Below are 24,783 nucleotides of genomic sequence, written 5' to 3'. Positions count from 1 at the left end.
CAGAAACTTTTTGTTTATTGCTATTTTCAAGTTTCTTGAATAGAACTTAATTAATGTTGGTCACTCAATATATATTATTAAGTGACAAATCAAATCTTAGTTGAGGTAAAATAAAGGAAAGCTCATTAACTTCTAGGACATTAGACTAAGCACAAGGATATGTTCTTTTCTAGTGTATCAGAGTGAGAAGAACCTTTAAAGTGCTACATTATTCATCCAACAAAGATATTTTGCATGTATCTAAAAGATACTTTAACCCAAAGCTAAGTTTTTAAAGAAGCCATACACACACAGAGACACACTCTTTACCCTATGCTGTTCACACTCTGCCCAATTTCTTAATAAGATCTGTTTAATCAGCCATTCTGCTTTCTAAATCTTGCTTGTCATTGGTGTGACTCAAGTTGTAAGGCAAGAGTGTGATGTAATTTTCCACTGTCCCCAAAGACCTTACCTATTAATGGAGACCATAGGCCACCCACCTGAAATAATGATCATCAATACTTACAATGGTCAATATCATCAGCCTCATTATGAAAGTGAGAGGAAACCAAATCACCCAGCGATGTCACAGTCTATTAATTACATTGTCCCCTCATAAATGGGTTTCCCTAAGAGGTGGCAGTAATGTAAAATTTAAGGTATAGTATATCACTGGGGTTTGCAACTAAAGAAGAGAGAAGGGAGAAAAATATGTTTGGAAACAACCCAGTGACATTTTCAGTTGAGCCTACAGGCTGTGTTAGTTATATTGAGAATTTTGTAGGTTCTACCATGTGTAAATCAAAAGCTGTCTATAGAGCATACACAATTTTTTTTTTCTGTCAGGTACAATCTCTTATCAAGCAAGGCAATTCAGACACTCCCTGGAGATTGTTAGAATACTTTCATTTGCTTTTGCATGTATATTGTTGGGGATGATGATGAGGGTGCTGAGAAGTAGACTTAGTTTATTTCACATGCATGAAATTTGACACAATACTCCATGTCAATGATCATACATTGTTTAGGGGAAGATAATAGTGCTGCTTTCCATGTGTGGTGTCACACCCTCTCATCTGAGCATATTGAAGGAGGAGATTAGAATGAGTTTTAGGTCAGCTTGGACCACATAATGAGTTTTAGGGACAGTTTGTTATACATTGTAAAATCAAGTTTCAAAAGAACCCGAGTAAATGAATAATAAATGAGATTATAGTTTGTAATCAGGGACAATTTTACTCTTTAGGACACTACTAACAATTTCTTCAATTTTTTTTGATACAACAACAGAGAGAAGGTATTACTGCCATGCAGTAGAGAAAGGCTAACGATCAGTTGCCAGAGATAATAGAGAGGACATTTCCAGAAAATTATCAGGCTTAAAGTGTTACAGAACCTAGATCAGAAAATTCTTCTTTGCAGTTAAGACTGTATCTTGATCTTGTATGGATGTGAAATCGTTAACCAAGTCAGTGTTATGGCTGACCTTAACATACAGGGATACATACACACATGGCAGAAAATCGAGGGGATGAATAAAATGTTAGAACAAATAAAGACAAAAATTCACAAAGCAGTAAAATTTTGGTGAGTGATGGTTCTTGCCTTCCTTTAATCACAGCATTCAAGAAGCAGAGGCAGGCAAATCTCTGAGTTCAAGGCCAGCCTGGTTAACAGAGTTACAGGCCAGGTTAGCCAGAACTACATTGTAAGACCTTGTCTCAAAGAAGAAAAAGTAAAAATGATAGGGTTTTTGTTGTTGTTAGACAAGAGAATCTATGATACTCTGATAGATTAAATTTTGTGCCAGCAAATGTACCCATATAGAAATAAGTGTCGTGTTGTGCCCTTATGATGGACCTTCTTTCCTTCCTTCCTTCCTTCCTTCCTTCCTTCCTTCCTTCCTTCCTTCCTTCCTTTCTTCCTTCCTTTCATTCATTCTTTCTTTCCTTCCTTCTTTTCTTTTTCCTTTTATCTTTTTTACTTTCTTCCTTCCTAACTTCCTTTCCTTCCTACCTCCTCCTTCCATACTTCTCCCTCCCTCCTTCCTTCCTTCCTTCCTTCCTTCCTTCCTTCATTTCTTTCTTTCTTTTTTTGTACTAGGAATTAAAGCAGTGTTCAGGAAAGCACTCTGCCACTAAGGTTGGAGCCCAGGCCTTGATTTCTTCTTATGTTGAGAATAAGCAATAAAGATGTTTCCTAGGTTTCCTTGAATCTATTTGCACTCCAGTCAGGTCTTCAGCTTGTTATCTACCTGTCTTACCTTCATGAACAGCAAGGTTATTAGCCCATTGCACCAGGTTCCATTCTTGGTCTCTTGGTGTCCCTGTGTCCTGAAGCTATTACTCTCATCACATAAACACACTCTCGTAGCAAGTAACACAGAAATACCTACATCTGACAGAGGCAAATATGATCTTTTTATTGCATATATGTGAAAATCTATTTAAAAATCCAGAAGAGTAGTTTTTTAGGTAAGAAGAGTTTATGTAATTTTACAAAGGAACAACAAACCTTTGTCTTCACCTCAAAGTTCTCACCAGAAAGTATTTTGCAATCTCAAACTAGTTGTGTTCTAAAAATGGAAATCATCCAAATGGAAAAATGAAAGTAATGATTTTTGCCCAGAGGGATGTGATTCCACCATTTCTACTGTGCAAAACTTTGTATTCTGGGACAGATGACAAAATAGTCCCCCTAGGCCAAATGCACAAACACTTTCATTTTCTGGAGAGTGTAAAATATACTTTTAGAGTCACTATTCTACTAAAATAGTGTCCACATCATGAAATTGATTCAGAAGTCTAGCACTAGTCTCTCCTAACCCAGGTCATCATGAGACTATCCCCAGAGAAATTTGTTGCAAGGAAGATAAAATAAGAAAGACATATGCATTTGCCCCATGACTGCCACATTATCAGGTGTTTTCTTGTAGCTATAAGATAGTGATAGCTTGTGACAAAACTTAAAGCCACAACTTAACCCTAAACAAAAGACTGTATAGACTACCATAGTAGCTTCACAAAGGCTAAAAATGATCGCTATTGGTGATCTACTTGGATTCCTTTAGCCAGACTGGATGATGTACACATCTCTGAGGTGTTGAGTGTTGAGTAGCTAGTAAGGATCCATTTATCCCTTCACTAGAGAACTTCTTTGGTGGTTAAACTTGTAAAATGAATAGGGTTCAGAGTAATAATGAAAATAAACCTCTGGACATATTTCTGAGGGACCGTTTGATGAAGATGAGATAGGAAGACCTATCCTAACTGTGGGCAGTTTAATTCTGTAGGTTGGGGTCCTTAACTGAATGATAAGAAGGTGAGATGAACACAGGAATTCTCCCTCTGCTTTCTGGCTTCACACGAGATGTAATCAGCTGCTGTGGCATACCCACCATGAAAGACTGTACCCTTAAACTGTGAGCCAAAATGAGCCTTTTCTCCCTCAGGTTGGTTTTTTCAGGTATTTTGTGCAAGCAGCATGTAACATAACTAATAGAATCTCTTTTTAGCCAAGTGGGATCTGCTTTATCACCTCTAGATACACAGTGAATGGTTTGTCATGTGCCTAAGGTGTGTCCATCTCTGTGGTGCAATACACCTTCCAGAGTCTCCTATGGGATTAGACTGAGGTTCATCTCATTGTTTGGTTTGAATCACACTTGCTCCAGCATGCTCACAGTACTGCCGACTTCCCCCCTTTCCCTTCCTCTGAGTGCACTTGCTGAACAAGTTGCTTCTATAAGGAGCCCCACTTAAAGCTTTATTAGTATGAAAATGTCTCCAAGGCCAAAATGACTAATTATTCTGATTTCCCTAGAACTGAGGATATTTTCTGGAATCAGGGTATTTCAGTGCTGAATTCCGGAAAGTTCTGGACAAGCTTCAATGAATGGTTTACCCTTGTGGCAGAGAAACATTGGGGTTATGTTTTTGCATCAAGTAACTTGGTTGATCTTGATAATATAGGATTTATTAGTTGCAATATGATGGACTAGGTATGACATAGGACTAAAATATATGTGCGGTCCTTTCTGATTGACTGATTACTACCAAATGTAGGTTTATTTCCCACCTCAGAACTCCTGTGTAGTTCAATTATTTCTCTTGAGCCAGTTGTCTTTCTTATGCCATCTCTGGGATTTAAATTCCCAGAGAAGAAATAAATGCAGAACTTTCCTAAGACTACCAATGTGTTCAAATGCATGAAATATATAAGGCCAATGACACAGAATCTTGATGCAAAACATAATAAAGGAGAAAGAGCCATTCCAAGAAATAGGTGTAAGTTATCAGGTTATCTTTAGCCTTAGAGAATCATGACCAACATACCTGATAGCTTTGACAGCTTTTGTCCCAATTCTGAAGATATAGGAGTACACATGATTGCTGAAGAAACTAACCTAAAGTATTTTACCCTGACACTCCTGACAAAGAACTTAGAGCTGGAAACTACCTTACACTGTACTTGCAAGAGTCTTTTGGACTTTTATGATGATGATCTATTTAAATTCATCTGAAGCTATAAATTACTAGCCCTCTTGTATTTCAAGTCACCCATTCCCTAAGGACAATGGTGATCTACACTATATATTATCAGAGAACAATATATTATCCGAATGTCAGCAATTATTAGATGAGCTTGAAGATTTGTTGTCCCCTACCCGCTTCTTTTGATACAGAACTTAATTATAGGACCTGGTTAGCCTAGAACTCACTGTGTAGATCAGGCTAGCCCCAAATTCAGAGTCCCATGTGTTTCTGTCTTCCAAGTGCCACAATTAAAGGCATGCATGACCAAGCCTGGCTTGCATATGTGTGTATGTGTATATGTAAATGTATATTTGAAAAAAATCGTGCATGTAATGAATTAGTTACACTGAAGCTGGAAACAAAATATTTTGCCCTATGTATTGAGGAGAAACTATAAAAGCATGGCAAGAGTAAAAAAAAAAGATTAAACCAGTTAAGATTATAAAGTCTCCAAGAAATAACTGATCTCTCTTTATTTTTATGTCTCAAAATCTGTGAACAGTAAAGTCACTTGAAGTTCACAGCTTTGCTCTTAGAATAAATAATAAGAAAGAAATGTGTCTTATAGTGTTTCATTGCCACAAATAGAGTATGGTACTTGAAGAGGTCATTGGGTTAAAAGCCAGAGTATAAGAGTTTTATCCTTTATTGTTTTTTCTATTATGAAAGTAGCATATGCTCATTAAAAATAATCTGAAAAGTACAAAGACATGAAATTTTTTTTTATATTTGGACGTACTCTTATTTTCAGTATCACTGTGTTTTATTCTTAAGTATCCCTGTGATTATGCCATAACTTGAAACCAAATATTTTCCCTTACTACTTAACATTGCAAAGCAAACCTTTATAAAAATGACCGTGTAAAGTTATGAATGCTATAAAGGTCACCTTATATATTGAGTGATGGCTATATGATAGTCATTATGTTAAATTCTCAGACAACTTTGTTTCAACAATGTCTTGAATATTTTTACCTCTTATTTTGGTGATAAGAAATAATTAATTTTGTAAACATTTATTGAACACCTATAAAATTGTAGGTACGATCCTAGAATAATATTATTTTCATCAATATGAAACATATTATGATACGATAGTAATTATTGTCTGCCCCTAGGGTTGTTCATCTGTTCACTAATTACAAAATTTTCAATCCCTTATAATGTGTGAGGCACTGGACTTTTACATTATATCCATGCTCAGAGATGAGATGAACTGCTTACATTGAGAATCAAATGCAAGAAGATAAATGATATTGTGTAAGAAGTATGAATCTGAAATGCTCAGCTGCCAAGGCGTAGCAATCATGATGCTGAGGCTAATACTAGTAGCAAACACTTACATAGCTATCACCTTATCCCTGGAATTCTTCTAAGGTTCAATACATATTAACAATATAACTTTTGTTAGATACTCTATGTATTTACATTTCAAATATTATCTCTTTCTCCCACTCCCCTCCCCCTAAAAGTTTTACTTCTATTGTGTTTCACTGGACTGAAAATTCTATTGTATAAGATGCATTTTGATATCATAGCTTTTGAAGTATGAGTGAAAACTAATATTCTAATGTTGCTGAAACATGGACATATGTTAATTTTACACAATTAAATAATAATTAAAGTTATATTAAGTAATTTCTTGGGTATCTAAGTGAGAATTTGAATCCAAAAAGTCCATATATACAAACTATATCTGTTTTCTACTCTCCTTTTCTTTATGAGAAAGCCTTTGCTATTTTGTCCAGGCTTGTATCAAACAAACTCCTTGATTCAGCCTCCCTAATGCTATAGGCATGTACTAGATCTAGCCATCTTGTACTCTTAAGTAATATCTACACTGTAAATAAGATAATCTTTGAATCAGAGTACTAAGAAAACAATTGAATTTTTATAAACATCTTAGTATCTTAGCATAGGCTAGAAAAAGAGACAAAGAGAAAAGATGAAGAAAAACCTTTGGTAATATATGCAGTCATTGGCCTGTGTATGTGTTCTTAGTGGGAAAGACAGTGTGAGATATGACTTAGAAGGCCAGATGCCTAGTGCTCCTCCATTATCTATTATATACAATTTGGATAGTTTTGCACCTATTCTGTCATTTATAAAATAAGGGGTCAGCTGAAATTTCTTATTATTTCCAAAAATGTTTTGTCTGTGTTTCACAGAGGGGAAGCATCTTACATTGTCATCTAGTACACATGCACCCCTCATTGAATAACTGAGATTTCAACAATATGTGGCTGTCTTTGTATGCTATATCCTAAAATGTTCTTGTGTGTTCCATTCCTTCAGAAACTGCAGGATGCCAGTCATTCAGTTTACTTCACCATTCACAAGAGTGATTTCAGAGTCACATTTCAGATTCTGAAAGTTAACACTATCGGTATGATGGAGCCATCTCATAAGTTAAGACATTATACCAAAAAAGTGACTCGTGGGATAAGGTTGGATAGGGTTTGGGAACTTAAGGAGAAATAGAAAATATACCTTCCTGCACTTCCTTCGTACTTGAGTCAGGTTCTCACTACCTTTAGGAGTTAGTTTTTTTCATTATACATCTGGCAAAGACTGTTTTTCAGGTACAATAAATCTGCCCTTCAATATGTCTTGTAACACACTAGAAAACTTTCTTAAACTTTTGGAAAAACAAAAGAATGCCAAAACATAGATGCTGGGATCCATCAATGAGTACTGTAATATTTTCATGATCACTGATACAAAGACCTTGACATGATACCTAGAACTATATAATAACGTATATTTATATTACTTTGAAAAGTACAATATGTGAAACAATTCAAGTCATATTACTCAAATATCTTCCCTTTCTTGGTTAAGTTGCAAGAATTAATATTTAAAGGCAGAAGAAAGACAAGTTAGGTTAAAGGACAATAAAATATTTTACACCTTTACATTTTCTTATTTCTACTTGGATCTAAGACAAAACAAAGAACTTGTTTGGGCAATGAAGTCATCAGGAGTCTGTCTGTCTCATCTGACAGAAAACTGACTATTGCTCATGCAGTTTCCCAATGAGAGTAACTGTAAATCTCTGTAAAAATGCTGGTCACAGATAGTCCATTGGTATGTTAGATCAAATGTCCATAGGTGTGTGGGTTCATTTCTGGGTCTTCAAGTCTATCCCATTGATCTACCTGCTTGTCTCTGTACCAATACCATGCTTTTTTTTTTTTTTTTTATTGTTGAGAATGAGTTTTGTCATCCTGGGTTTTTTATTATTCCAAATAAATTTGCAAATTGTTTTTCTAACTCTATGAAGAATTGAGTTGGAATTTTGATGAGGATTGAATCGACTCTCTAGATTGCTTTAGGCAATATGGCCATTTTTACTGTGTTGATCCTTCCAACCCATGAGCATGGGAGATCTTTCCATCTTCTGAGATTTTCTTCAATTTACTTCTTCAGAGACTTGAAGTTCTTGTAATACAGATTCTTCAGTTTCTTGGATAGCATCACATGAAGTATTTTATACCCTTTGTGAATATTGTAAAGGGTGTTGATTCTCAAATTTCTTTCTCGGCTTCCTTTTTCTTCAAGTAAAGGAAGGCTACTGATTTAAGTTAATTTTATATCCAGCCACTTTGCTGACGTTGTTTATCAACCATCAAGTTCTGTGGTGGAATTTTTGGGATCACTTAAATATACTATTATATCATCTGAAAATAGTGATATTTTGACTTTTTACTTTCCAGTTCATATCCCTTTGAACTCTTTTTGCAGTCTGATTGCTCCAGCCAGGACTTCCAGTACTATGTTGAATAGGTATGGGGGAGAGTGGTCAGCCTTGTCGAGTCCCTGATTTTAGTGGGATTCCTTCAAGTTTCTCACCATTTAGTTTGTTGTTGGCTACTGATTTTCTGTTTATTGCTTTTAGTATGCTTAAGTAGGAATCTTGAGTTCCTGATCATTCTAATACTTTTAATATGAAGGGGTGTTGAAATTTTCAAATGCGTTCTCAGCATCTAGATATATGGTCATGTGTTTTTTTTTTTTCTGTGAGTTTAATTATATAGTGGATGACATTGGTGGATTTCCATATATTGAAACATCCTTGCATCCCTGAAATTAAGCACACATGATCATGGGGAATGTTTGTTTTGATGTGTTCTTAGATTCAGTTTGCAAGAATTTTATTAAGTATTTTTGCATCAATGCTCATGAGTGAAATTTGTCTAAAGTTTTTTTTCTTTGTAGGGTCTTTGTGTGGTTTAGGAATGAGCAAAATTGTGGCTTCATGGAATGAGTTTGGTAGTATTCCCTCCGTTTCTATTTTTTAGAATAGTTTGGAAAGAATTAGTATTAGATCTTCTATGAAGGTCTGATAGAATTCTGCACTAAATCTGTCTGATACTGGGCTTTTTTTGTTGTTGTTTGGGAGGCTTTTGATGACTGCTTCTCTTTCTTTAGGGGTTATGGGGCTGTTTAGATGGTTTAGCTGATCCTGATTCAACTTTGGTACCTGGTATCTGTCTACAAAATTGTCCATTTCCTGTGGATGTCCCAGTTTTGTTGAATATAGGCTTTAGTAGTTGGATATGATATCTTTAAATTCCTCAATTTCTGTTGCTATGTCTCCCCTTTTATTTCTGATTTTGTTAATTTGTATACCCTCTCTGTGCCCTATAGTTAGTCTGACTAAGGGTTAATCGATCTTATTGATTTTCTCGAAGAACCAGCTCTTGGATTGTCTATTCTCTGAATGGTTCTTTTTGTTTCTATTTGGTTGATTTCAGCTCTGAGCTTGATTATTTCCTGCCATCTACTCCTCTTGGGTGTATCTGCAGGCTGTTAGTGTATGCTCTCTCCAGCTTTTTTTTTTTTTTTTTTTTAGGTCCTCAGAGTTACACATTGTCCTTTTAGCACTACTTTCATTGTATCCCATAAATTTGGGTATGTTGTGCCTTCATTTTTGTTAAATTCTAAAAATTCTTTGATTTCTATCCTTATTTCTTTCTTGTCCTAGCTATCATTGAGTGTTTAGCTTACATGTGTATGTGGGCTTTTTGCTTTTGTTTTGCTGTTATTGTTATTGAAGCCCAGCCTTAGTCCATGTTGATCTGATAGGACACATGATACTATTTCGATGTTCTTGTATCTGTTAAGGCCTGTTTTGTGACTGACTATATGGTCAGTTTTAGAGAAGGTGCTGTGAGGTGCCTCGAAGAAGGTATATCCTTTTGTTTTGGGATCAAATATTCTATAGATGTCTGTTAAATCCATTTGGCTCATAACTTCTATTAGTTTTACTGTGTCTCTGTTCAGTTTCTGCTTCCATGAACTGTCCATTGATGAGAGCGGAGTGATGAAGTCTCCCACTATTATTGTATGTGGTGTAATATATGCTTTGAGCTTTAGTAGAGTATATTTTATGAATGTGGTTGCACTTCTATTTGGAACATAGATGTTCAGGATTGAGAGCTCATCTTGACAGATTTTTTTCCTTTGATGAGTAAAAAGTGTCCTTCCTTGTCTTTTTGGATGACTTTTGGTTGAAAATCTATTTTATTTGTTATTAGGATACCTCCTCCAGCCTGTTAATTGGGACCATTTGCTTGGAATTTTTTTTCTCAACCTTTTACTCTGAGGTAGTACCTGTCTTTGTTGCTCAAATGAGTTTCCTATATGTAACAAAATGCTCGATTTTTTTCATATCCAGTCTGATACTCCATGTTCTTTTACTGGGAAATTGAATTCATTGATGTTAAGAGATATTAAGGAATAGTGTTTCCTGCTATTTTTGTTGTTAGAGGTAGAATTATGTTTGTGTGCTATTCTTCAGTGTTTGATGCAAGAACATTAGTTTCTTGATGTTGCTAGGGTGAAGTTTTCCTCATTGTGGTGGATTTTTCCATCAATTATTCTTTGTATAGCTGGATTTGTAGACAGATACTGTATAAATTTGCTTTTCTCCTGAAATATATTGGTATATCCATCTATGGTAATTGAGAGTTTTGCTGTATATAGTAACCTGGGCTGGCGTTTGTGTTCTCTTATGGTCTGTATAATGTCTGTACAGTATCTTCTGGTTTTATAGTCTCTGTTGAAACGTCTGGTATAATTCCGATTAGTCTGCCTTTATATGTTACTTGTCCTTTTTCCCTTACTGCTTTGAGTATACTTTCTTTGTTTTAAACATTTGGTGTTTTTGCCATTATGTGTCAGGAAGAATTTATTTTCTGGTCCAATCTATTTGTGATTCAGTAGGTTCTTGTATGTTCATGGTCATCTCTTTCTTTAGGTTAGGGAAGTTTTCTTCTTTAATGTGGTTGAAGATATTTACTAGTCCTTTTATTTGGGATTCTTTTCTCTCTTCTATATCTCTTATTCTTAGGTTTGGTGTTCTCTTTGTGTCCTAGATTTCCTGGATGTTTTGGCTTAGGAGCTTTCACATTCTTTGACTGTTGAGTCAATGTTTTTTATGGTATCGTCTATCCCTCAGATTCTCTCTTCCATCTCTTGTATTCTGTGGGTGATACTTGTGTCTATGACTCCTAACCTCTCTTCTAAGTTTTCTATTTCCAGAGTTGTTTCTCTTTGTGCTTTCTTTATATTTTTCCATTTCTCTAAGGGCATGTACTTGTTTTCCTGTGTTCTCCTGCATTGCATGTGTTTCTCAGGGCCCTCTATCATCAGTATGAGGCATGATTTTAAGTCCAAATCTTGTTTTTCTTGTGTGTTGGGATATACACTACTTGCTGTGGTAGGAGAGCTGGGTTCTGATGTTGCCAGGTTGTCTTGGTTTCTGTTGCTTAGATTCATGCACTTGTCTCTTGACATCTTCTTATCTTTGATGTTAGTTGATCTTGTTGTTTTTGAATGGAGCTTGTCTTTCCTATGTGTCTGTGGGCCATGGGCTCCAGAGAGAGATCATTGTTCTGCTTTCTATGGGCAGGCTGTGAGCCCTGATGATGATGGGCTGTGTCTAGCTCTGGGTGTAGATGGAGGCCTGTACAGCACATACCCAAGCAGTTTTGTGATACCTGATCCCTGAGAGTTCCTGGATATCTCTCCCAAGATAGTCAGTGGAGGAAAAGTGTGGGCTCACCCATGGGCTCAGTAGGGTGAGTGCTCCTACATCTCCTCTGGGTGCTCAGTTCTCTGCAGGCAGGCCACACGTCTGCTCTGCCTGTGGTTCTGTGCACAGATGGATGCTGGACCAGTATGATCCCAGTTTGCACTTTGATTCCTGTGCTGCAAGTCCTGATGACAGTATGCCTGCTCTGCTTGTTCAAATATATTTTATATATAATATATTTCCATAGAAACATATATCCATAGAGATATTAAAATTACCAAAAATAATTAGATTCAAACAGGTACTTAACAATTCAATGTTCATTGTTTTATTGTCAAAAGATGTTCCAGTAAAACTTTCAGTAAACTATAACTGCCCCTCTTACTAGTAATTGCAAAGCACGTAATATTTATTAATAATATAAAATAATGCAATTGATTATAAAATTCACTAAACAAATCATAAAAAGTGGTAAATAAAAGGGAACAGTGAACATAAATGATAAAAGAGAAGTAAGAATAATTCCGGTGATAGAATAATTGAAGATAAAATTATTTAGTGAGTTTTGTTAAGAACTTTAGCTGTGTGTGGTGTTACATGTCTGTAACTCCAGCACTTGTAAGGCTGAGGCAAAAGGATAGTGAGTTTGAGGTCAGTTTCAGGTACATAGTGAGACCTTTCCTCATAAGAACAAAGGCTAGGAATTTATCTCAGTATTATGACCATTGCTTACCATAAACAAGGCCCTGAATTTTATGTATAAAACAGAAAATAATTATACTCACAATAACATATATTGAGAGATGGTACCACAATTTTTTAATGATCACTTTTATGGAGTGAATTGTGACTGTGGAATATTCAAAACATTATTGAAGTCAGTACTGGAATCCGTAGTGCAGGGAACAATTGTGGTTTAGCTGATGACTAGGAAAAAAGTGATCTAACTGGTTCTTGTGTTCCAGGACAAAATAGAGTTTGGGAAGAATATACTTCTAGTGTATTTGACAGAGATGACTGTTAATTCAGCTCCTTCCAATGTTTAGCTACTAAGATACAGCTTAGAGGTTAAGTAGGGAACAATGAAATTGACTTACTAGAAAGGAAGTGCTGGGATGCTGGGCCAAAGTCCCTGTGAGCTTCATGCAGCTGCCTGACACGGTCCTCCACAGCCGCCTAGGAGGAAGAGAAGAGAAATGATGTTTTCTCATCTCTTTTATGAGGAACAATTAAAATACTGTTTCCTTTATGGTAAGAAGTTTTGTGTCTCTAAGGCTAAGAAAAGAAAAGCAACACTTTATAACTCTCCTTTAATAATTCCTAACTGTAAATACTCTCCAAGACTCATTTTTTTTTTAATCAAACCAAGGTCAAACACAAAGAAGTGGCTCTATTTTGATAGTTTTAAAATGATATTTTTTATAACTCTCTTCATTGGAAACCACCAATAATTTCCATAACCTAATTTATTTTACAAAATGCTGGGGAAATTATCACAAGGTATTATACTGAGTGCTGATAGGAGCTTGTAAATACATATTTGGCTTTGGGTCATAGTTGATTACTTTTTGATACTAACGATTCTTGCTAAATTAATTTTAACAAATTATTTATTGGTATCAAGTTATAATTAATTCTTAAGAATAAACAATCAAAGGTTGATAATTTTAGTCAATCATTAGTGCCACACCACTGAAATTTTCACACTTGAGGCGCTGAAGCAAGAAGGTCATGAGTGTATCTAGTAGTACATAGGAGAACCAGTTTCACCTTAACAAGAGAAAACAAAGGATAATGAAACAAAAAGTACAGTAAAAACTTAGGATAAAAGGGATGAGTTTGGGAGATAGTTCAGTCAGAAACATACTTGTGTCTCAAGTAAAAAAACCTGAGTTTGACAATTTCTAAAACCTAGGTCACTGCTTCTTAACCTTCCTAATGCTGTGACCCTTTAATACAGTTCTTCATGTTGTGGTGACACTTAACCAAAAAATTATTTCACTGATACTTCATAATTGTCATTTTTCTGCTGTAATGAATCAAATGTAAATATATGATATGTGACTCCTGTGAATGGGTCATTTAACTCCCAAAGGGGTCTAAACTCACAAGTTAGGAACCACTGATCTATGTAAAGGTATTGGCTGTGGTAGCACTTATAATGCTAGTGCAGGGGAGGAGACAGGAAGATTTCTAGGGACTTCTGGTCAATCAATGTACCCTTATTGGTTTTCCAGGACCATGTCTCATAAAAGGTTGGTGCTCCTGAAATTGACACTTGAGGTTGTTTCAGGTTCTCACAGGAATACACATATATGCACATGTACCTACACATACATCCATGTAAACATTACACACACACACATTAAAAAGTAGCGGCAAGGCTTAAACTTGAAGTAAGGTAGGATGGATAATGAGCTGAAAGAAAATTTCAGGGTTCCGTTTTCAGTGCATTTAGAAATGATAACATACCCCAGGCAGCATGGGATGTCTTGTCATTCTTCTTTTTTCCTACTAGGTTTTTCTGTAATAGATTTACAGTGTCCTGTTTAAGTTTATTGAATTCCCTTCTTGGTAGGGAAAGGGGGGACCTTTTGGAAGTATTAAATGATAAACTTTATCATCTGGCATTTTGCCAACTCAGTATTAGTCTGGCCTCGGGCATTATTCTCATGACTCTGGATCTTAGTTTAGTTGTCAACAGCCCATGCTAAACAATGAAATGTTCACAGCTTGCCCACAGACACCAGAGTTTAGGGTTTTGTGCTGTGGAGAATATTCTGGAGAATAGTCCAGAAATAAAGCAGTTCTCAATCTCATCAAGAAGCCTAAACTAATGTCAACCTTGAGTTTTGAGTATCAATGAAATATCTAACACAGATCTCAATAAATAGCTAATGTAGATGTAGAATGTTTTTATAACTCTTTATTTTGCCTTGTCTATCTTGGGTTGGGATTCACTAAACAGGGATTCAAAACAATGCAGAATTTCCCTTACTATTATACACAGAAAAACACTAGAAACAATTTCAGAGTTTTTGGCCTAGATTTAGAACTTTGCTCTGCAATCCATACTCTGTCTGTTGAGTCCACCAAATTACCAGCTGCCCTCCAATGTTCATATATATAAGGGGGTTTTTATACTGCCATTGTTTTTCCCCAGAAAATTTTAACCACCTTCTCTCCCACTGTTAGAATACTAACATTTATATGTTTAATCTTCTAACTTCCAGGTGAGAATTAATTGCTTCCTCAGCATGCTCATAGCACATGATTTCTACATGGGGCATTTGTATAGTACCATCCAGTAATTATGAGAAAATGAGTGTTTCCTAAAATAGAACATGAATGAGCCTCTTGGTGGTGAGGGCTCCTCTTTTCATGTGTCTGTCTCCAATCCTCTGTTTACATGACACTCTGAAACCTATACAGAACATGTGATAGCAATAATTTGTTTAATGACTATTTGACAAAAGAAATGGGGGGGAGAGGGAGGGAGGGAGAGAGAGGGAGAGAGAGAAATGTAGAGAACAGCATGAGATAGAGGAAAAGAGAAAAAACAATGATTATATAGCTGTGATAATCAATTTTATAAATAAATTTCACTCTACCAAAATAAACATTATTTCTGAATGTATCTGTGAGGGTATTTTTAAAATTATTGTAAAAATGAAGTTGGAATCAGAATTTGTGATTTCACTGAGGTAGATTGTGTTCCCCAAGGTAGGTGAGTTTTATTTAAATTAATTGAAGGCCTAAAAGAGTAGCTTATATTATATATATATATTTTTTACTGTCCTACTCACCTACTTCAGCTTGGATACTGTTCCATGATGAAAGTAAGATTTACTATTTTATTTTGCCTTTGGACTTGGATAGGCTTGCTGTCAGCAACAGTTCTGGGGCCCTAGCATGCTGACACAAAAATCATGAAACTTATCTTCCATAGTCTATAAACTAAGACCTTCCAGGCAATTTATTTATCACATCTATCCCCCACCCCCTGTGTCTGTACCTATCTATCATATATCTACCTACCATGAATCATATATCTCCCCCACACATACTGAGGTCCTAGAGAATTGATTAGTACAAAGTCTCTAAATTTTTCTTTTTTTCTTTTTTTTTAAACGACTTTATTTTGCAAAACAAAGATAAATGTAAAGATTTTAAACATTTTTTGCTTAAAATTATACATTTTTGTATACAATTATTCCTTGATATCTATTAACATAAATGGTCTCAACTCCCCAATAAAGAGACATAGACTATCAGACTGGATACATAAACAAAATCCAGCCTTTTGCTGCATACAGGAAACTCATCTCAGAGACAGAGACAGACACTATCTCAGAGTAAAAGGGTGGGAAAAAAACTTCCAAGCAAACAGCCCCAAGAAGCAAGCTGGAGTGGCTATTCTAATATCAAATAAAGTAAATTTCCAACCAAAAGTTATCAAAAAAGATAAAGAAGGACACTTTTTACTCATTACAGGGGAAATCTGTCAGGAGGAACTCTCAATCCTTAACATATATGCTCCAAATAAAAAATCACCCACATTCATAAAAGAAACTCTACTAAAGCTCAAAAAATACATTTCACCCCACACAATAATAGTGGGAGACTTTAACACCCCACTCTCACCAATGGACAGATCAGGGAAACAGAAACTGAACAAGGACACTGCAAAACTAGCAGAGACTTTGAACCAACTAGAATTAATAGATATATACAGAACATACTATCCTAAAGTAAATTTTTCTATTAGGGTTAATAAATGGAGAGGAAGAAGGTATAATGAACAGGATGTCATGTATAATACAAAACAGCCAACATTTGTTAAATGCTATGTATGTATCAATATGAATTGAAATGTATTCTTTATAATAACTCAATAACAAGCAACATTACTCTGTAATTTCATTCATGTGAAAACTGAGGCATGACAAGCTTAACAAGGAACTTGCTTAGGCCAGGTAGGCTGATGCATACCTGTAATCCTCACACTCAAAAAACTGAAGGAGAAGAACTTCAAGCTCATAGCCAACCTAGACTACATAAAAATCAAAGCTAGCCAAGGGTACAAAGCAAGAAACCATCAAAGCAAAACAAACAAAATATTCAACAAACAAATCGCTTAATAAGTTGAAGCTTAGTAAGTGGGTGAATCAGCAGTGAGAATATTTAAACTTGTTCTGTCTGGCTATTGCTCTTAATGGCCTTTTGGAATTTTTAAATTTCTTCTTCTTCTTCTTCTCCTTCTCCTTCTCCTTCTCCTCCTCCTCCTCCTCCTTCTCCTTCTCCTCCTCCTCCTCCTCCTCCTCCTCCTCCTCCTCCTCCTCCTCCTCCACCTCCTCCTCCTTCTCCTCCTCCTCCTCCTCCTCCTCCTCCTCCTCCTCCTCCTCCTCCTCCTCCTCCTCCTTTTTGGTGTTAGGGATGCCATGCTATTGATTGTGTCCAGTGCCTTAAATGTGCTCAGGAAAGTTCATTATCATTGAGATACATCATAGCCTATAAAAGTCGTCAGGTTTCAATCAATTAATTTATAAAGACAAAATCGAGGGTGTACGTCTAAAAATGTCAGTCATTAATGCATTGTGTGTTCCAAACTGAGGCCTTTTATTAGTCTTTAAGAACATGATACCATAAACTTACAGAGAAAAGCAATGGAAGAACACATATGAATACGTGCTTGAAATATATAATTATCTCTAAAATTGGAATGTATCATTTTATGAACAAATAAATTAGGAGGTGAATGGGAAAGGTAAGAAATGAAAAGAATATTGGCTAATTATCAGATATCCTTCTAAATACCATTAAGAAATCCCCAAGAGGATAGCATTGTCTGGCATCAATGGGAGGAGAAGCCTTTGGTCTACGGAAGGCTTGTTTTCCCAGTGTAGGGGAAAGCCAGGGTGCTGAGGTAGGAGAAGGAGCACCTTCATGGAAGCAAAAGAAGAAGGAGGGGCATGGGAGTGGGGAAAAAGGCATAGCATTTCAAATGTAAATACAGAGTATAGCCAATAAAAATGAAAAAGAAAAAAGAAATTCTCAAGAGAAACTGGGCATGGATTATGAAGATATGCTAGGCCAATTCCCTTAGTAACAATGATGGTAACTTTTTAGAAACCACATAGCTGTAACACCTGATTCAAGAGTCAATTATAGTTCCTCCATTGTTAAAGACTATGGCTAAACATTTGCCATATAAGGAGAAAATATGGTAATTTCTGTATACACCCAGTATTGTCAAGAGTTGTAAATTAAATTAAAGTGAATTTCTCTCCCTATGACTCAAACTTACTGAAAACACACAAGGAGACTCAAATTAAAAATATTTCTTTTACTGAAATAAAATATTCATACAACCATTTTAAAATAACTATGAATTAAGCATATTTTTTTAATTTACAGATTGTCACAGGGGAAAGGTTCTGTGTAGATTGACTGTAAATTGACTAAATAAAGAAATTATTATAAAAAAGAAATGTGTGAAGGAGACCAAGGGTATTATAAGTTATATCTCTTATTCAACAAAGTGCTTTACTCTGTGAGCAATTATTCATGAAAAAATTTAATAAGCTTTTGAAACAGCTCAACTGCATTAGAATTTTTGAACTGATTGTGTTTTTAAGAAATATAAATATACATAAATATATAAACATATATATACACACACACCAGGAGTTAGAAACAGAAGCCAGAAAACAGTACCTTGTACTGACAATTTTAATTATTCTTTCTGTTATATTTATACTTTATGTGTACTTTTTAATGTTAAAAATTATACATGCATCAAATGAAAGTTGTTGTCTCTGCTCTTTTTTTGTCTGTTCTTTTTTTTATATATTATTTTTTTTTTCATAGACCGTCTTTTATTGGTAAAAGGGCACATAGAAACACTAAAGACCACAATGGGGTTTCCTAGAAAAAACAATAGTACACAAAACATCTAAAGGAGAAGCACAGTGTTTCTAGTGTTGTCTCTGCTCTTTTCAAGCTTAATTGATTTGAAAGTGAGACACAGTGATAAGCTCATTTTTGAGACACCAAGAGTGCAATGACCAGTTAGAGATTGTCTCAATTGACTGAACTTTTGTTGTATATGCAGTAATTAGCTTAGCATTGTATGGAATATCAAAGAAGAGACATAGTGCTAGGATTTTGTCTGGTTTGAACCAGCACAGGTCTTATTTGTGTTGTTGGCCTATGTGAGCTCATATGTGCATCAGCCAGGTTGTGTCTGGGTGATGCTGGTTCCTTGGAGTCAACTACCTCCTCTGCTCTCACAGTCTTTCTCCTCTTCTGCATAGATCTATGATTCTTGAGACAATGGGGCTGTACTGAGTGCTCTAAAGGGATTTGGGAGAAGGGAAAGAATTCTATCAAAACACATCTTATGACAAAGATTTGAAAAATAAATCTCAAATGACGGTATACAGGAGTATTTTGAAGGAAGGATTCCTTTGAGTACAAGAGATTTTTTGATGTGAATTTGCAAGGCTGAGGCTAGAACCGTTCAGTTAGCAAGTGTCCTCACATTGTGCCACTCTATACCATGAGCTTAATTTTTGAAATAGTCCACTTCTTGATTTCAAATCTGCGAGACTGGAAAGAAGGCTATTAGAAGAGGAACCAGTAGTATAGGTACAAGAACTCATTTGAAATGACACGTAAAAGTTGGTTTAAGTCACCAAAGGAAAAAAAAAGAAAAGGTGAAAAAGCTAAAATGAGGTAAAAATAAACTTAAGAATGTGAGTTGAGCAGAAAGAGTTAAGGAGTTGAAATGAAATTATTTAAAGAGACAAAAGGAATAGAATTTTTCATGAATTAAAAGGTCATGTGTCTTGTTTCCATTTTACAATAGTAATAAAAGTAAAACATCAATCTGGAAGCATACATTCTATTTCTACTATTTGATTATAGACCATGAAAACTTGGAACGGGAAGAAACCTTATCTATTGATACACAAGGGTCTTTTCTTTAGAACTAGCCCAGATGGGAAAAATACTGCCATCTGCTCTGTGAGTACTCATAATCTAGTTTGCAGCAATACTTCAATAAATGCATGCCAGGGGAGAGTAAAAGAAAAGTCTTTTTATATGCTCTGTGAAGACAGGGGACATAATTTTATTTCCTGGATGATCTCCAGACAGGGGCATAGCACCTGACATACAACAGGTGCTCAGCTCTTATTAGTTGACTGAATTAACTGATATCTTATTCTTAAATCTTTACCATAACAAGTACATTTTAAATAAACAGTTTTTTTCAATTTTCTTAACACAAAACCCGAAATATACATTTCCTTTCCTTTCCCTCACTTGCATTTCTTTTCCCTCGTTCCTTCAATTTGATGGTAAAGGAGAAAAAAATTATTCCTTATATATGATATTCACTGTATTCATCTGCACTACAGTGTTAGAATTTGGAAAAATTAATGAAACCAAGCAGAAGGCAACTTCAACCCCAAATCTGTCCTATATTGTTAATCTACATTGAACATGGTCATATTCAAGAGTTATGAAGGATATATATATATATATGTATATATATATATATACATATATATATATTGCTTTTATTTCCATTTTGATGGGTTCTATATAATGTACAGTTTGTGGAGACCTTTTATAAGTCCAGTAAAAAATGTTTCCTGGGTTTCTACTGTGTATTTAATTTTGCTTTGGTTGGTGTCAAAGATTGAACTCTGGGCTTTGTAAACAAGAGGAATGAGCTCGGCTACCAAGGTACCCTTAGCTCTAAAAGGAAAGGAAATCAAAACAAACCACTACTTTGCATCTGCTCAAAAGATAATTACGGGAACACAGGCTCTTCATCTATGAGACATCAATAATATCTTGTTCACAGCTTAGCATAGTACCTAGTACATAGAAATTTCTTAGAAAAATTTACTGAGGGAATGAATGAGTTGAATTCCTATAATCTGTTAGCCACTGTGCTAAATATGAATACGGTTGAACTCAAAGTGCAATTTGAGGGAAAATGAATGAGAACTAAATCATTCAACAAATTTTAATTCTCAGCTCTTTTCCAGGACTCAATACATTCCTATGTGAATTTGAAGGCCTTCTTGATTTCTTTGTTATTTTCTCTAAACCTGCCAAGAGATTTTTAAAAAGAAGAGAAAAAGGACAGAGATAAACAATTACTGTTCTTTGAAAACAGTATTATTAAATGGGTTGCTGACTTTGTTTTAACCTTTCAAGGGCTTTCACTTGATTTCCTAGTTGATAACATTTAAGCTATTGTCATCTCTAAAAGATTACAAGAGTCATTGTTACCACCAGATGAGAAAATGCCTTGTTAGAAAATTTGCATTCTTTCTAATGTCCAAGGATTTTTTTTTCTGATACCACACAGAAAGCATTTTTACCTCAGGCTAAGAAAAAAATACTTGCCCAGGCTTGTGCATTTTGAATGTCTGGCTATTAGTTTGTCTTAAAGATTGATGAATACTCATGCTCATGGGAGAACTGTACCCCATACTTATACTAATGAGACTATTAAAATAAAAACAACAAAGCAAAAATAAACAAACATAATCCCCAACTCTTCTTTTATTGTAAAGATAGTGAATAATGTCCTTCCACCATACCTGACGACTTTCCACATTCTACTCATGACTTCTTCGTCCAAAAATTTTGCAATCTATAGTTTTCTCTGAGTTATATATTTGTGTCTGGGAGGACCTATGTATTGCTTCCAAAGCCTTTCATGTGTTAGAATGCATACCATACAGCCACTCTTTCCCTCTTGCAAAAATCAGACCATGCCCCTCTGAAGCTGCATTTGCCATGACTCCTTGAGACAGAGATTTGATAAGAAAACATGTGCTGTGGCTTTGAAGCTATTCCCGCATATAACTGCAAGATAAGCTTATGCTGGGCTTGTGAGATGGTAGAGTAGGAAAAGAGACTTTTGTACAAGCCTAAGAACCTAAATTTGATCCTGGAACTAAAAAATGGAACAAGAGAACTGAGTCCATAAAATTATCCCCTGAACCCGCCCCATATGCTTATGTACAAACACCACAATCACACCCATAATAATAATGAACAGATGATTTTCAAATAAGTTTATGGGTCTGGAGAGATGATGAGCAGGTAAGTGCATTTGTTCTTTGAAACATCCCAAGTTAAGGACCTAGCTTCCATATTGATGGTTCAACCCCCTCTTTTAATACTACAATGCCAGGAAATCTGAAGCCTTCTTTTGACCTTTGTTGATACTGACTGGGCACAGATTTGGTGCATGTGCATACAAAAATTACAACAATAAAACAAATTAATCTAATATTTTGTTGTTGTTTTATCAAGAGAGTGCTGAGATTGAAGACATCTGCTTTAAGTACTTGGCATTTTTTTTGAAACCAGGTTTCTCTCTATACCTCTAGCTGTCCTAGAATTAGCTCTGTAAACCAGGCTGGCCTCCAATGCCCATAGACCCACTTACCTCTGCCTTATAACTGATGATATTAAAGGAGTGCGCTAAAATAAATTTTAAAGTGTAAGTTTACATTTTTATTTAGTGCCTGTCTCTCTGTCCCTTGGTGTGTAGGCTAGGCTAGGTCAGATTTTATGGTGTGAAGACTGTCTACCTCCCCCCCCCAAAAAAAACTATAATAGCCAGAAAACTTCTTTGTTCTCTGGGGCTAATGGGTTTATCCCTTCCCTTCAGAATCTTGGCTATGCTATTTGTTGTGGCTAACTCTTCTAATGTAGTACCTCTCAGTATTTGAAAGGAAGGTTGTCTACAGTTTGATTCTCTGTATCTTCCAATGCTCTCCCATTTTGAAGCCCATGAAGGCAGCTATGCCATTTTCTCCTAATAGAGGCCATCCTAAGGAATAATGTCCCATCAGCTCTTTGAATTCTAACAACATAGAGTACTCATGTATATATTTTTAGCCATCATTCTGGAAACTCAACTTAAGCTATCACAGCAATAGTTAAAATTCTGTTAATTACAATTCCTTTCCATTTAAATTTAATAGTCTTTGAATTCTCATTTCTTTAAAAAGATTATTATTTTATGTTACATGCATAAGAGTTTTGTCTGCATGTATGTCTGTGTACTATGTGCAAGCCTTATTCATGAAGAGGCTACAAGAGCATCGAATCTCCTGGACTTAGAGTTATAGATGGGTTGTGACCCACCGTGTAGGTCCTGGGAATCAAACTTGGGTCTTCTGCAAGATCAGGTCATACTCTTATCTTCTGAGTCAGCTCTCCAGTCCATGACGATTCTTTTCTACTGAATTGTAACTGAGGTAAAAACTATGTTCTGATGCAAGGGTTGGAATGAGCATTTGTGATATATAACAGCTTTGTGGCCAAACAACTTGGCCTTCTTTAGTACACAACTGACAGGGAGCTCTGCTTGGATTTATGTTTTCTTAACATTAGGACATTTAGGAGTTAAACAGAACTTTTCAGGTTACATTTCAGGTACCCAAAGTTAACGCAAGGTTCACTCTGAGTGGTAGTAGAATTGTTAGCTGATTTTTGGCATAGAAACTAATGTGTACCTCTACTCTTTTCCCTCCCTCCCTCCCTCCCTCCCTCCCTCCCTCCCTCCCTTCCTTTCTCCCTTCCTTCCTCCCTTTCTTCCTTTTTAGATGGATTATTATTATGTTACCCATGCTAGTCTCAAATTTTGGTGCCCCAGAAGTCTTGTCTCAACTGGGATTTTGTTAGTAATATTGCATGCACTCCTAATCTACCTTTTTAATATTCCTCTTTTATAGATTTCTCCTCATTCTATTATATATTTTTACTTATTTCTTAATACCTTACAAGATTTATTGTGTGCGTGTGTTTGTGGGCGTGCATTTATGTGCAACATGTATGTGTAGTTACCTGTAGAGACTAGAACAGGGTGGTAGGTCCCCTGGAATGGCAGTTGCAGGCAGTTGTAAGTCACTTGAAGTGTGTGTTGAGAACTAAACCCAGGTCCACTACAAGAGCCACAATCACTTTTAAGAGCTGAACCTTGCACCTGACCATTGGACTGACCCTGATGAAAGAGCTAGAGAAAGGACTGAAGGAGCTGAAAGGTTTGCACCCTCATGGGAAGAACAACATCATCAACCAGCCAAGGCACTGAGGTGGAGAGGGTGATTGGGAGAGGGAGCACCTTCATGGAAGCAAGTTGAGGGGGAGGAAGGAGGGGAGTCGGGAGAAAGAGTATAATATTTGAAATGTAAATACAGAGAATAGCCAATAAAAGTGAAAAAAAAAAAGAGCTGAACTATCATCTCACCAGTCCCTGGATTTTTGATTTTTGACTAATTTTCTTCTGTTTTTAATGTTTGATAGTGGTGCTGGGGTTAAAGTCACAGTCTCTCATATTTTATAAGTGAGTTGTGAAGGCTAAAGTCATGTTTAGTTGCTGTGTTTAAACCATCTATAAATCAAAAATGGGTCTAAGATGTAAGCTCCACTTGTCCAGAGACAGATAACTTCCTGGAATGCTGGAAGCAAGTGTTGTCACTTCTTTAAACAAGCGTGGTCACCCGAACTGCACAGGCTGTGCTAGATCACATGTAGGCGGGGGTGGGGGTTATCTAGGCAGGAAGTATGTCAGAATTCACATTTGCCTCTCAATTGGAAGGAGGTGGGAAGGACAGAGCCTTCTGGGGTTTGCCTTTATAAGCCTCTGACTAATGAAATTTGATGCCATACTCTGGGAATTCTGGGTATAGACCTGGCCAGTATTGAATAAAATAAAGCTTGTTTGAAATTTGGCTCCAAAAATGTGGTAGTGATCTTATTCCTGCCTGGTGGGATTAACAGGGCTACAACCCCAGCCTTGACTCCTTTCCCTTCACCACATTATCTTCTATATCATTCACCCGAACAGCATATGGACTCGGTGAGTGAACAGATAGTGCCTCACATGAAGTGGCTGTGGACCCCTGCCAGTTTGGCAAGGCATGATGTGAAGTGTCGTCCAAGACTAGATTTGGCCTGTCTCCAACAGCATTATTTCTTCACTTCTAAAGAACTCTTTCATCAACAAGAAAGCAATGTAGACAGACAGCAAGACTTTTGTTGAGACTTTAAACTTCCATCTTAGCCATTTCTAAACCACCCTTAGGAAATTTGTTGTTTTTTTGCACATATGAAATTGTTGGATTTGGTGATAATGCAGTCGGGTTGTATGAACATTCAGTTGACTTCATGTCCTCAAGTACTTTA

The 24,783-nt window shown here is 36.0% G+C and overlaps 1 protein-coding gene across 5 annotated transcripts in view; it reads right to left on the bottom strand.

Annotated features, from left to right (window-relative positions):
* The window catches only part of DMD (dystrophin), a 1,259,848-nt gene that overhangs the window by 241,755 nt on the left and 993,310 nt on the right, over window positions 1–24,783 (bottom strand). For all 5 annotated transcript variants that reach the window (XM_080910294.1, XM_080910293.1, XM_080910296.1 and 2 more), the window contains one exon: window positions 12,654–12,732. In XM_080910294.1, the coding sequence (XP_080766420.1) occupies window positions 12,654–12,732 (79 nt within the window). The remainder of the gene's footprint in view (window positions 1–12,653; window positions 12,733–24,783) is intronic.

Source organism: Micromys minutus (genome assembly GCF_963924665.1).
Source record: "Micromys minutus genome assembly, chromosome: X".
In the NCBI taxonomy this organism is placed as follows: domain Eukaryota; kingdom Metazoa; phylum Chordata; class Mammalia; order Rodentia; family Muridae; genus Micromys; species Micromys minutus.
The sequence above is the reverse complement of the archived record's forward strand: the minus strand, read 5'-3'. Positions and strand labels throughout refer to the sequence as shown.